Below are 14,999 nucleotides of genomic sequence, written 5' to 3' on the forward strand. Positions count from 1 at the left end.
CTGAGCCACCGCAGGGCTCCATTGGAGGGGCTGGTGCACCAGGGCGCTCAGAGGACCTGCCCGAATCCAGCCGGGGGCCGGGGCGAGCGGGGCGGGGCGGGCCCCGCTGGTGCCCTGACCGGCTCGCCGCCCAATCGCCGCGGGCCCGCCGGGCCCCGGGGGGCTGGGGCCGCCGCCGCCGCCGGAACGTGCCGCGGCTGCGCCGACGCGCGAACGCAGGGCAGGGCGGCGGGCGCGCTCAGTCTGGCGGCGGCGGCCGTGCGCGGACTGACGTGCCGGGAGCCCCGCAGCCGCCCGCGCCGCCAGCAGCCCAGTCGCGCCGCGCTGCCCGGGCCGCGCCCGCCCGCCCGCCATGGTGTCATGGATCATCTCCAGGCTGGTGGTGTAAGTGGCCTTCTTCCCCGCGTCCCTCCTTCCCCTCCTTCCCCGCCCCGGGCCCCGGGGCTGCGCGCGCCCCTGCAGCGCCCGGCCCCAGTCGCTCGGGCTATTAATACCCGGCGGCCGCTAAATTTAGCAGGTACAGTAGCTGCCGAGGACGCCAGTGAACGGGCGGGCGGCGCAGGACGCGGCTACTGCCCGGGAGCGCCGCCGGTGCAGGCGGCAGCTTGTGGGGAGCTGGGCCGGGGCTCGGGGAACCGGCGGGCGGGGCGCCGAGGGCTGGGACGCACGGGGGCTCCGCTGGGGGCTGTGCCTCGCCGCGCCCCGGCTGCTTTGTTCCCCCGGGTCGGTCGTATTCGCAGAGGCCCCGCATGGGTGCGACACGGGGACACGCGTCTCTCTGCTTGGGGAAAAATGTGGGGTCGCCTGTCGCCGCGCCCTGCCGCCAAGCTTTTGTCAGGTGAAAATGACAGCCCGGGCGCTGCCTGGAGGAGTCAGCGCGGAGACGGGTGGAGAGATAAAGGCGGGACTCCCAATTGGGTTGATGAAAATACTCCTTTTTAGGTGTTTCAAATCGACAGCGGCAAAGGCAGGTGGGAAGTAGGAGGACATATATGAATCTTGGAGTTGATGCCTAGGGTCCCCCTGGTCTGATTCCTATTGCAGGGCTTTGAGAGACAGGGGTAGGCATCTCCAGGAACGCACGGGGAAATTTCCAAGTGACAGATAGCCACCAGAATGGTGGCAGTGACACCTCCCAGGCCTTGCAGGAGAGCGCAGAGTCATCCGGGGTGAGGTCTGTGTGAAGTCATTGGGGGTTACCCTAGGGGGGTGTTTTTCGTTTTCAAGCCCAAGGACCCATAGACATTTGAAGAGCTTCCCTCGTGCATTTATTCTCCTTTGGAGATAGACAGGGCTGTTCCAGTCCCTGTTCTTCCCTAACCATCCTCGCCACCTGCTCAGGGGAGCTGGGGCTGAAATGGGTGTGGGGTGGGGGGCACCTCAGGCTTTTTCTTTGTTTGAGAAAGAGGGGCTCCCGTTGATTGTGCATGATCACTCCTCATGTTTTGAAACTCCTCCCATCTCCTTCCCTTCTTTACTGATTTTCAAAGAAGCAGTCAGGGGCAGCCTTCTGAAGTCATCTCAGCTTTGTCTCCCAGCCACCATTCTGGGCTTTCCTCCCAAAGCCAGCATCTGCACCTCTCAGCCCCCAAGTCATTCCATGAAGCTCCCTCTACAGCTGTCACTGACTGCTGAGGGTTTGCGCTGTACCTTGAGGTGGCATGTTAAATATTTAGAAGATTTCTGACAGCAGAGCTGTCATGAATAATACAGGGAAGTGGCTGACAAGCTTTGCCCAAAGCTTATCTTGCCTTCAGGGTGGCATTTTCTCTCCTTAAGCAGTCCTGTGATCTTCGAAATTGCCAGTGGCTTCTGGGGAGCCCTTAGGGTGGGGCAGGAGAGTTTAATTGGCCTCACTGGCCGCTCTGTATAGGCCCTACTGGGCTGGTCCTGGGTCACGTGTCCATCTTTAGTTTTATTATAATAGCAGCTCCCTCCCTTTTTCTACACCAGGCAGCTGATGGGTGTGGAGAGGAGAGCCATATATTTGGGAGGGGTCTCAGGGACCTGCTATTTCTTTCCAAAACACCCACACTTCCCAGAACTGAGACTTCAGAGGATTTAAATGACCATGAGAATTGCCCCTTGGGTCAGCTTGGCCCCAGGGAGAGTTGATGAGTTTTGGGGTGGTTATTTCCACTGTTGACTCCACAAGATCAGGGACACCACCTATCCTCCAACACTGGTTTTATAGAAACCCAACATGAGTGTATTGATTATGAATCATTAATGCCACTTTTAAAAAGCAGTACCTGTTCCATGTAAATTATACTTGTTCATTATAGGAAAATTAGAAAATATAGATAAACAGACTGAAAATCATCCACACTACTGCCACATAGAGATAACTAGTGATGATTTTGGGGCGTATATTTTTCAAAGAATTTTCCCCAGTGCTCCCATTGTAAATACAGATGCACATATATTTACAATTCAAGGAAATTTTTATTCAGCCCAATATTCTACATGGCTAGAAGAACTTTTATTTTTTATTTCAGTATATTATGGGGGTATAAAAGTTTAGGTTACATATATTGCCCTTGCCTCCCCTCCCCCCCATCAGAGCTTCAAGCGTGTCCATCTCCTAGATGGTGCGCATCGCACTCATTATGTATATATATACTCATCCCCTCCCCCCCCCCACATCTGCCCGACACCCAATTTTTTTTGTTTTTTGAGACAGAGTCTCACTCTGTTGCCCAGGCTAGAGTGCTGTGGCATCAGCCTAGCTCACAGCAACCTCAAACTCCTGGGCAGCCTCCCGAGTAGCTGGGACTGCAGGCATGCACCACCATGCCCGGCTAATTTTTTCTATATGTATTTTTAGTTGGCCAGATAATTTCTTTCTATCTTTAGTAGAGACAGGGTCTCGCTCTTGCTCAGGCTGGTCTCGAACTCCTGACCTCGAGCAATCCTCCCGCCTTGGCCTCACCAGAATGCTAGGATTACAGGCGTGAGCCACCGTGCCCGGCCATAGAGGAACTTCTTATCAAGGGGGAGGAATACTGTGTTTGGAGTCAGAAAACCCTTGGTTTAAATCCCAGTTCCGTCTCTTACCAACAGATCCCAGTTCAGATCACAACAGATCCTAGTTCACAAGCTAGTTAACCTCATGTTGCTATTGTAAAGATTTCAATGACCAAGCACCACAGAGGGCACTAAATCAATGATGATTCCCTCCTTATGTCCTTTCCGAGTACCCTACAAGAGACTATAAGAACTGTGCAAGGGGCTCTCATACTTAATATGCTCCTGTGGTTTTCAAACTGGATTCCCTGAGGGCCACCCAGCCTGAGTGGTTGGGCTCTGGGCTTCCCAGCTCTGATTCAGCAAAAGCAGCTCTCCTTTTGTCTTATATATTGGGGTCCTAGATAGAATTTAATTTGGAAAAATATATGGGATTTACTGCTAATAAAAACCGCTGATCTAATCCTCCCCCTCATCTATAAAACTGCAGAGGGAACGTGCCTTGCCCAAGGACACAAGATGAGCTGGTGAAGAAAACAGGCTCTGGATTTTTAGTCCAATGCCCTTTCCCCCTTCACTCACCCCTGACAGTTGCACTAAATTGACCTCTTTCAAGCTCCCAAGACCTCTGGTATGGGAGCATCCTAAGATTTTTGTCCACAAGTCCTGTTTCCTGTAGGCAGTCTTTTCATGGCTTTATAAGCCCCTGTCATATCAAAGACCAGTTAAGGAAGACCTATAATTGTGTTCTGAGGGTGGAGAGGGAGTGTCTTCCTAGTGTGTTCCTAGCCATCCAGCTAGAGGTATCATGACAGGCTGGTGGCATCCAGGGCCAGCCAGTCAGTACTTGTGAATGTCTCTGCTGCCACTGGCTATGAGAATTTTGAAGTCAGTGACTGGCTTTTTTCCTCTCCCAACCCCTCACCCCCTCCCAAGAGGCTTTCTGAAGTGCATGGCACCTGACTGCATTCAGTAAAGGTTGGTTGTGTTGAAGGAACTCATAGGCCCTGAGGATAAGCAGGATAGCCAGCCCATCGGTCCCCCAGGGTCAGAGGTCAGTGGACATCAAGACCGGCTTGTGCCCACTGGGCAAAGCTCTCAGAGTGAGGACCAGTTGTAGATGCTGCTTTTCTTGCCAGCTGTCTTTCTCCTAACTTGTTTGGCTCAGCCTATAAAGAATTAAGGATGGGCCGGGAGCAGTGGCTCATGCCTGTAATCCTAGCACTCTGGGAGGTCAAGGCGGGTGGATTGCTCGAGGTCAGGAGTTCGAGACCTGCCTGAGCAAGAGCGAGACCCCGTCTCTACTAAAAATAGAAAGAAATTATCTGGCCAACTAAAAATATATATAGAAAAAATTAGCCGGGGATTGTGGCGCATGCCTGTAGTCCCAGCTACCCGGGAGGCTGAGGCAGGAGGATCACTTGAGCCCAGGAGTTTGAGGTTGCTGTGAGCTAGGCTGATGCCACGGTACTCACTCTAACCTGGGCAACAAAGTGAGACTCTGTCTAAAAAAAAAAAAAAAAAAAAGGAAGAAGAAGAAGAATTAAGGATGAAGGCCAACCACGTGGTGGCTCACACCTGTAATCCTAGCACTTTGGGAGGACAGGGCTGGAGGACCACTTGAGGCCAGGAGTTTGAGATCAGCCTGGGAAACATAGTAGGACCCCATCTCTACAAAAAAATAAAAAGACTAGCTGGGCATGGTGGCATGTGCCTGTAGTCCCAATCTCAGCTATTTGCTACTAGGGAGGCTGAGGTGGGGAGGATTGCTTGAGCCCAGGAGTTTGACGTTGCAGAGAGCAATGATAATGCCACTGCAATCCAGCAAGGCAACAGAGACACTGTCTCAAAACAAAATACAACAACAAATAATAAAAAGAATTAAGAAAGAGATACTCTGCAATAGCAAGTTGGCCTTGTTAGAACCTGGTTGATATCTTCATGGGACGTGGAGGCTCATTTAGGACTTGCCTGCTTGCCTCCTTTTGTTTTCTTTATGGAAAAATCAAGGCCTAGGCATGAATGAATTTCAAACTGGGGAAAGTATGTTCCTGTGCACCCTGTTGGAGGGGGACACAGAGGTTGCTGTGACTTCTTAGGAGAATATGCCAGTTTTTGAAGCATTATTCTAAGAAGCAGGTGTTGCCTCATTGTCTCTGGACAGAATTTTGGCCAAGGCCAAGAATGGTTGCTCAATAGATTCAGAACTTTCTACCCATCGGCATTAATAGACTAAAACCTCAATTCACTGCATGGGGAAAAGAAAGTCCTAAGTCAACAAAATTTTCTGAATAACTGATGGCTATGCAGAATACATTTTATTTCCACATTGTACATTTTTAAAAAAAATGTTAGTGTTTAGAAAGTACACTGTGGCGATCAAGACAGAGTCTTAGTTTGATGGCTGAATATCTGGCTAAGTCCCAGCACTGGGATTTGGAGCATGACGTCTGTTCTGGGTCAGGGATGTAGAAGTAGATGAGGCTGGAAGGAATGTGGATTGTCCTCAAGATGTTCCCCAACTGTAGCAAAACAAATGGAAAAGAAAAAAGAAAGACAAGACCATAAATTCTTAAACATAAGCTAGTCTTTCTTTGGGTCCTGCTTTTAAAATGTGGAATCCAGGAAAATGATCAGTTAATAGAGGGTTCATGTTGGTTGAGGATTTATTTCCTGGCACTGTAGTGTGGTGCACTATAGGCACTGGGTAAATGTTTCAGATGAATTGTGAAAGGAAAGCTGTTGAACTGGAAATCAGCAAACTTAGGTTCTAGTCCGAGCACTGGTCTGACCCACTGTCAGAGTCCTAAGGGCAACTCCCATACACCGGCTCCTTGTCTGAGAGAAAAGGGTGTTGGCCATCATCACCTTGGAGGTCCTAAGAGCTCCCCTTCTGTCCCCAGCTGGCCTGTGTGCACCACATTTATTTATAAGCAGGAGGAGTATCCTCAAGGAAGTGAAAAATACCAGGTTAGATGTTGCTGCTGCTCAGCTGCCCTGTTTCTTTGTTTACTAATCCCGCCTGCCTGCTGGGAAGTAGCTTTTGTGCACTCCTCCCCGCTGTGTCTTATTTGAGGTTAGTTGACAAGTGAGGGTCTCACCTGGTTATTACTGGGTCAGTTGCCTTCTTCCTTTTAAAACAAGCTATCTTTGGAGGATGTATTATGTGGGGGTAGGAGGAGCCCTGGGAAGAGTGAGGGAAGGGGAGTAGGGCCCTCTTTAGCCAACCATTCAGGCTGCTGTTTTGTATTGTGTATGCATGGTGTATGTATGTGTGTGTGTGCGTGTATGTGTGTGCCTGTGTGCGTGCGTGTGTGCATGCATGTTTCAAGGGGAGAGAGGCTGGGGGAAGGGGAGAAGTTGGCCATGCAGTAGCCATAGCATGTGGCACCTTTGGAATTTCACTGCCAAGGATGAGTCACACACATGCCCAACTGGTTACCAGGATTCTTAGTTTGTGGGAGTTTTTCCCAGGACCAACAAGAGCTAAGGGGGTTTGCATCTGGGCTGTAAGGATGTTTTCGTCTCACTTCTGGGCCTTGGGAAGGCCCTGAGGAATTGGAAGATGGATAGTTATGTACATATTATTTGTTCTGAATTTTTAGATCTCATCTGTCTTCAGGTAGAAGCACGTTTTTTTCCCATTGGGTTTTTTAAGTTGCACCCAGGGGCTTTCATGGAAAAAAAGAAATATAGCTAAAGGACCAGATATTTGGCACATAGTAGGAGTGCTGGAAGGAATCTCAATAAGTATTAATGATTTGCTGTACTGCAAGCATGCATGGGTATCTAGACCAGAGATGGCAAGTGAGTTTCATCTCTTATGATCTATACAAAGCTGCCTGGGGCACTGTCTTGAGGAGGAGTATGAAGCTGCTTAGGCTCAGTGGGGAAGGAGTTCCAAAAGTGATTGATTCATGCAAGGAAGATGGCAACAGGGGCACACATATTGGTATAGTATTTGCTCTCCCAGACTTAGCCCGTTCCCAATCAGAAGAGGTTGGCCCCACTGTCAGATTTGCTAAATTAGCAAACGTAAATCATCAGTTACTTGAGTTAACATCCCCTCCTGACATCGCCCCGCCCCAGGCCTCGTCAGTCACCTGGCAGTTCTAGGACAAAGGTGCCTCCAGTTGCCAGTATAGGGAGCTGTCCAGCCTAGTGGCGCTCTGGCCCCACCTCTCCCTTTTCTTGGACTGATCATGCACATACCATATTTTCCCTTTTCCTTTTCCTTCACCAGTCACAGCTCAGTTAAATTCTGCCTTAGGCATTCTCCTGTGTACTTATGCATACACATCCTTTCTACCTCCTTATAGGGGATTACGGATGGTACTTTGGACGGCTGGATGGCAAAACAAGTTTCCCATTCCCTTCTGGTGACATACTCCATCCTGCCTCCCTCCACTCAGCCATATGAGTAGGCACGTGACCCAAGCCTAGATTTGCATTTCCCTGGGCACAGACATTGGTCCAGAGGTGGGCATGTGACCCAAACTGAGCCACCAGCTCCTTCCCTGGGGTTTCTTGATTTGCAGCTGAGGGAGAATAGCTTTGCCCATGGGACCCAGAGTTGGAAAAATGTGAAGTTGGGGCTGCTGGTGGCTAAACACCCTGGCACTTGGAGAATACAGCAAAGCCAAGATAGAGACCAGACATGGGCTGAGAGAAAGAGGCTGGCACAAGGAGTCTTGGTTCTCGTTACTCAGGGCCCAGTTCCTGCAGCTACTTCTTTGATACCATGAGCTGTCCATATCCTAGAATGAAAACTTTAAATGGTGCTTGTATTAATGAAATATCTGTTGAAGTGGTTAGGATGTTCTGGGGTATGTTGCAGTAACAACTCCCAAATTCCAGTGGCTTGAGACGACGGAGGTGTATTTCTTGCTTTGTGCTGTCTGTTCACTGTGGGGTGGCAGGGGCACTCTGCTCATCATCATTACTCAGGCCCAGGCTGACTCAGTCACCTTTGTCTTAGGGTGGCATCATGTCAATGTCAGACATCAGGGTTCGCTGTGGTTGGGATAGGAAAATGGAGTCCCACACTGGCTCTTAAGTAGCTCCACCTGGAAGTGATAACGTGCCATTTCTGCTCACATTTCATTGGCCACACCTGAGTTCAAGTGGATGGTGACTTACACTCCTAACAAGAGCAGCCCTAATGACCACCATGTATGTTGAATGACTCCTAACCAGCCTCGTAAACCTAGAAATGTCTTGGGTAGAAGATGGGATTTTTTCCCTTTTGTCCCTGGCCTCTGCCAGTACTAACATACTCTTTTTTTTTTTTTTTTTTTTTTTTTGAGACAGAGTCTCACTCTGTTGCCCAGGCTAGAGTGAGTGCCGTGGCGTTAGCCTAGCTCACAGCAACCTCAAACTCCTGAGCTCAAGGGATCCTCCTGTCTCAGCCTCCCGAGTAGCTGGGATTACAGGCATGCGCCACCATGCCCGGCCAATTTTTTCTATATATATTTTTAGCTGTCCATATAATTTCTTTCTATTTTTAGTAGAGATGGGGTCTCGCTCTTGCTCAGGCTGGTCTCGAACTCCTGAGCTCAAACGATCCGCCCACCTCGGCCTCCCAGAGTGCTAGGATTACAGGCGTGAGCCACCGCGCCCGGCCCACTAACATACTCTTTCATCTCTTTGTACTAGGAAATAATCTCTCTTACTCCCCTTTTATTCCCTTTTCTTTATTCTGTTTGTGAGTCAAAAAAATTAGTTCTTAAGTTTGAGGAGAAATTAGTGATGACAAAGGCTAAAGCCTTGGAAGGTGTCCTCTGATTTCCATTATGTTCTCCATGTGTGTCCCCAGCTGTCTTCCACCATCAAGCCTTCCTTGGGTCCCTTAACTGAAGAAAGATTTCTGTCCCCTGGGTCCCCAGAATGGCATTGTCACTTTGTACCTTGTGCTATGGTGGTTTGTTTGTTGACCTCCCCTTAAGGACCAGGTCTGCTTCTTTGTCTCTCTCACAGTTCATGAAGAGTAGGTGCCCAGTGAGTGCGTGCTGGGTGGTGAATGAGTCAGGACCTCGCTCCTCAGAGTGTGGGCTATGCACCAGCAGCCTCAGCATTACGGGAGTAGTCAGGAATGCAGAATCCCGGGCCCTGCCCAGAACTTAGTGAATCTGTACTTTAACAAGATTCACATAAAGCTTGTGCAGAGTCAGGAGACAGGGTACCATCATCTCCCCTGTGAAATGAAAAGAAACGGACTTGCTTAAGTTCCCCATTATTTGCTGTAGACCTGGGATTCGATCTCAAATCATCCACTTGTGCTAGACTGTGGTTCATCCTTTCTGGTTCTGAGAGGTCTTAACCCTGCCTTTTTATGAGTTCTAAATGGCATGATTGGACTCCACCAACCCAGTGCCCAACTGAGAACCTTTCACAGATGGGCTGCCTAATTATGCCCAGTGTGAAATTTAGTTTTATCACAACTGGGGTTTAGACTGCCAAGGCAATGCCTGTCGGACAGAATATTGGGTTGAATGGGTCACGCTGCTCCAAGGAGAGTGGGACACAGCCTGCTTTGAGAAAGGCTGGTGGACACATCCAGCTAATGGTGGGGACTCATACGAGACTTTTTCTCATGAGCACGTGAGGCTGAGAACCACAAGTCCACATGTGTCTCTCCTAAGGGAGTCACCTGATCCAGCGGGGTCTGTGCACACCTCAGGCCAGTCCCTGTGTGCTGTGGAATCCAGTTTATCAGCAAGTCCTCTGCCTTCAAAACACTCCCCATCCAATCACAACTCCCACCTCCACTGCCGCCACCCTGCTCCAACCCCAAATTACTGCTCACCTGTTTCATCTCAAAGCCTTGCTAATGGTTTTCCCTGCCTTTGCTCCTATTACTGCAATAATTTATTTAAAATGTAAGATAGGCCATCTCTTTCCCCTGCTATTTAAACACTGTCCTGTTCCAGGAAGAATAAAACTCAAGCTCCTTACCATGGTCAACAAGACTCAACGAGGTCTGGCTCCTGCCCACACTCTGACCTCACCTTGCACTGCTCGCCCCTTTCTCGCTCCGCTGCAGCCTCCTCACTATTCCTGGAAGGTGCCAAGCTTGTCTCACCAGTGGCCTTTGCATGTGCTGTTTCCTCTGCCCACAACACACTCCCCCAGATCGTCCATGCCATTCCCCCTTTTCATTTAGGTCTCTCTGCTCACATGTCACCTCTTCAGGAGGGGCCTTTTCTGCACACCTTCTCCAAAATCCACCCCTCCTGTCACTCTCTATCCCCTTATCACCCCTTGAAATGATCCTTTTAATTCATTTGTTTACTTGTTCATATATATCCACTAGCATTTGACTTCTATGACTTTTGAGACTTTATCTCATTCATAGCTATCTCCCCCATGCCTAGAGCAGTTCTAAGCACATAATAGGTGTCTGAAAAATATCTGTTGAAAGAAGGATGACTTAGTATTCTCTTTAGGGTTAGAAGATCATTTTTTAAATGCCAGTTTTGCAGAAACTTGATTTGTGACTGTGGCAAGTAATTTAACCTCTCTAAACCTTCATTTTTTTTCATGTATAAAATGAAAGATTTGATTTCTGTTTCTGGAAATACAGAAAAATAAATGTCTGAAAATCCTCCCTTAATAAAATTGAATTTTAAAAAATTTGGATAAAATATAACAGCAATCTGATCTCCTTAAAAGCTTAGCTGAGCTTTTAAGTAAGGAAGGAAATTTGCCAGGAGATAGAGAGGGAATCATTTGGAAAGGGTGTAAGCTAGTACTATACCAGCTGTATAACTGACTATGTGGAAATTTAGCTTAAAACACAGTCATTTTGTTACCCTTGGTGGATCTGGCAGACATTATTCCAGTTTCTCTAAGAATATTCAATACATATTATATAGAATTAGCTTCTGAAACCATGAATTCACACTTCAGAATTACAAAACACGTAAGGAAACAACCCCAGTAGCAAACACTATAAGCAATAGGATTAGCTGTCCAATAATGAATGAATAACCTACATATATTAATAATATATGTTAATATTATTTATATGATATATGATAGAGCTACCAATTAGAGACCTTAGAATAAGTCTTTCTTTTTCTTTCTTTCTTTTCTTTTTTTGAGACAAGAGTTTCGCTCTGTTGCCCTGTGTAGAGTTCAGTGGTGTCATCATAGCTCCCGGCAGCCTCAAACTCCAGGGCTCAAGCAATCTTCTTGTCTCAGCCTCCGAAGTAGCTGGGACTATAGGCCCACACCATGTCACCCGGCTAATTTTTTTATTTTTAGTAGAGATGGGATCTTGCTCTAGCTCAGACTGGTCTTGAACTCCTGAGCTCAAAGAATTCTCCTGCCTTGGCCTCCCAAAGTGCTGGGCTTACTCTTTTTTCATTTTAAAAAGAATTATTCTGGCTGGGTGTTGTGGCTCACGCCTGTAATCCTGGCACTCTGGGTGGCCGAGACAGGAGAATCACTTGAGGTGAGGAGTTTGAGACCAGTCTGGGCAAAATAGTGAGACTGAGTCTATACAAAAAAAATTTTCAAAAATTATCTGGGCATGGTGGCATGTGCCTGTATAATCCTAGTTATTTGGGAGGCTGAGGCAGGAGGATCACTTGAGCCCAAGAGCTTGAAGTTAAAGTGAGCTATACGATCTTGCCACTGCACTCCAGTCTGAGCAACAGAGTGAGACCCTGTCTCTAAATAAATAAATAAAATGAAAAAAGAAACAAAGAATTGAAAATATAAGAAAACAGCATGTCCTGGCAGGAGACAGGCCCATTGAAAAAGAAGCACTTCTGAGGGGGAAATATAAAGTATTGAAATGAAAAACCCAGTTGATGGGTTAAAATGGTGAAATATTGAACACCAAGAAGGTGATGTTTTTCACATTGTATCACAGGGCTAGAAGGGACCTTAGTGATTTCATGCTCTTGTTTGACAGACAAGGAGGAAGGGGACCAGTGGAGTTAGGTGATTCATCAAGATCGCTAGCCTGGTTGGCGAGGCCAAGGCTTAAGGCCAGGTCTCCACACTAGGGAAATGTTTTAATATGGAAAAAGTAGGTTTGTTTTATGTGGTTAGAGGATTGGACTACGACCAGTGGGTGGCCAGAAGACAAATTTTGGGCTTGATAGAAGGAAAAGGTTTCCAGTAATTCGCACTGACAGTGCCCTGGGCTGCCTTGTGAGGCAGTGAGCTCCTGGCTTCCAACCCTAAAATTTTATGATTTTAATCTTTTCCTTATACTGGTAGAGCAAGAGAAGGAGACGTTAATTGAAAAGATTTTTCTCTTTCGGTGGTTAGGACTTCCATCCTTACTCAGGATTGATTGATTCATTGCTTCATTGACTGATTCATTGATTCACTGCCCATTTTTTGACCATTTGCTGCGTTCCAGGTACTATGCTGGGCCCCAGGGATATAAAGATGAATGACTTCTTGTTCCATCTTTGAGAAGTTGAGGAGGTCACGTAGCCGGTCAGTGGGAAGTGTCCCTCCTGCCTGGCCAGTGCTATTTCCATTGGGTGGAATTTCACAGGTGTGTGTGAATGACTTGTCTGGCTCTGGTTGGAAATTGTAGGGAGGAGCCCTTTCAGCAGGGGAAGTGGTGCATCTGATATATGAAGGGATTAAACCATTGTTGTGTCTCCCTACGTGGGGGACACTGTGGCATCCAATGTTGGGAGAGAAGAAAAGGCAGAGGAGAGGGTATGCTAAGTGGAAAATCATCTGAGACAGAGTTGGGCCTCCTCATCCACTGTATTAGTCTACTATTGCTGCTGTAACAGATAACCACCAATTTAGTAGCTTAAAACAACAGAAATATATTCTCCTACTGTTCTGGAGGTCAGAAGTCTGAAATGAATCTTATGGGGCTAAAATCAAGGTGTTGGCAGGGCTGGTTCTTTCTGGAAGTTCCAGGGAAGACTCCATTCCTTGCTTCTTCTAACTTCTGGTGGCTATTGGCATTCCTTGACTTGTGGCTGTAGGCATTCATTGATTTGTGTCTGCATCACTCCAATCTCTGCTTCCATGGTCACATTGCCTTTTCTTCTGTCCTCATATCTCCTTCTTTCTCCCTTTTAGGACCCTTGTGATTACATTTAATCACCAATTAAATAGGGCCCACCTAAATAATCCAGGATAATCTCCCCATCTCAAAATCTTTGGCTTAATCACATCTGCAAAGTCCTTTTTGCCTTATAAGGTAACATTCACAGGTTCTAGGAATTAGGACCTAGGTATCTTTGGGGGCCATTACTCAGCCTACCGCACTCATGGTAGCTGTTCTTACTGCCACTAAGGTGAGAAAAGTTCATCTAAGAACAGCCTAAGGTAAGGGAAACACAGAAAGAAACACTTTGGTGTTCTAACATCTTATTTGGTCTCCATTTCTGGGCTGTCTTTGATTTGTAAAAAGTAATTATTGAGTCAATAGAGGAGACTGTTAATAAATAAAAAATGGTTAGGGGATAATGGATAATAATACAATGAATACTCATGTACTCATCACCCAGTTTAAGAATTAGAACATTACTTTCATTGTATGAATATACCACAATTTACTTATCCATTGAAATTTTAATCCACATTTGGGTTGTTTCTGGATTTTTCTTTTTTCTCTTTTGCACTCCCTTGGAAAGAGTGCTGCAGTCAACATTCTTGTATATGTTTTCCAGTGCACCTGTTCACGGAGTTCTTTAGGACTGGGATGGCTGAGGCAGAGTGTATCTGCATCTTTCTCTTGACCAAATAACGTAAATTAAGCCCATAGAGAAGTGGGTCTGTGTTTGGGCTCTTTTTTCGGTACCATTGATCAGTGTGCCTGACCCAGCACCAGTACCACACTGTCTTAATTACCATAGCTTCATAAAAATTCTTGATATCTGGTGTGGTAAGTGCCCCACTGTTTTTTCTTCATACATTATTCTCTAAATGGTTTTCCTTCAGCAGGGGCTATGATTTCATTTGCACCGTATCTTTACCGTCACTTGATATTGTCACACTTGAGAATTTTTGCCAGTCTGGTGGGTACAAAGTGGAATCTCATTATGGTTTTAATTTGCATTTCCCTGAATACTAATGAGACTGAGCATCTTTTCATATGTTTATTGACCATTCATGTTCTCTCTTCTGTGAAGTGCCTGTTCACGTCTTGCCAGTTTTTTTCTTGTCGTTATCTTACTGATTTGTAGGAGTTCTTCAAATCTTCTGGATGCTAATCTACTGTCACTTGTGTGTTACAAATGTCATCTCCCAGTCTGTGGTTTATTTTTTCATTTTCTTTATGGTGTATTTTGATAAACAAGTTTTTAATATTAATGCAATAGAGTTACAATTTTTTTCACTTAATGATTTGTGCTTTTTGTGTCCTAGGAATACCTTCCCTCTCTGAAATTATGAAAGTATTTTTCTATATTGCTCCCGGAAGTTTTATAGTTTTGCTATATGTATTTAATTTCTTAATCCATTTGAATTTATTTTTGTATATGATGTGAAGCAGCAGCCCCCAATTTTTTCATTTTTTCCATAGGAAAAACCAGTTGTCCCAGTACCGCTTATTAGAAAGTTCATCCTTTCTCTTCAGATCTGCAGTGCCCAGCCTTGTCATAAATTTAGTTTCCATAATGTGTGGGCCTATTTCTTGGCACTTCATTCTGTACCATTGAATACTTTGGCTAGTCCTGCACCAGTACTATATTATGTTAATAACTAAGCTTTCGGAAAACTTTTATCTGGTATGGTAAGTTCTCCTATCTTATTCTTCTTCAAAAGTTCCTTCAAAGAGTGCTTTCCTCTTCCACATACATGTTTAGAATTAGCTTAAAATTATGTGTTACAACACACACACCCACACACACCCACACACACCCCTTTTGGGATTTTGATTGGAATAGCTTTAAATGTATGGAACAATAGAAAATTGATGTTCCTAATTTGTTTGTTGCAATCCATATATATGGTATCTATGTCTATTTATTTAGGTCTTCTTTAATGACTTTCAATAAAATTTTATGATTTTTGCTATAAATGTCGTACACATCATTTGTTAG

At 46.2% G+C, this 14,999-nt stretch overlaps 1 protein-coding gene across 1 annotated transcript in view; it reads left to right on the plus strand.

Annotated features, from left to right (window-relative positions):
* The first annotated feature begins 344 nt into the window (after window positions 1-344).
* The window catches only part of REEP1 (receptor accessory protein 1), a 105,761-nt gene continuing 91,106 nt past the window's right edge, over window positions 345-14,999 (plus strand). The window contains exon 1 of the mRNA XM_069494534.1: window positions 345-384. Within this exon, the coding sequence (XP_069350635.1) occupies window positions 353-384 (32 nt within the window). The 5' untranslated portion in view covers window positions 345-352. The remainder of the gene's footprint in view (window positions 385-14,999) is intronic.

Source organism: Eulemur rufifrons, chromosome 19, assembly GCF_041146395.1.
Source record: "Eulemur rufifrons isolate Redbay chromosome 19, OSU_ERuf_1, whole genome shotgun sequence".
In the NCBI taxonomy this organism is placed as follows: Eukaryota; Metazoa; Chordata; class Mammalia; order Primates; family Lemuridae; genus Eulemur; species Eulemur rufifrons.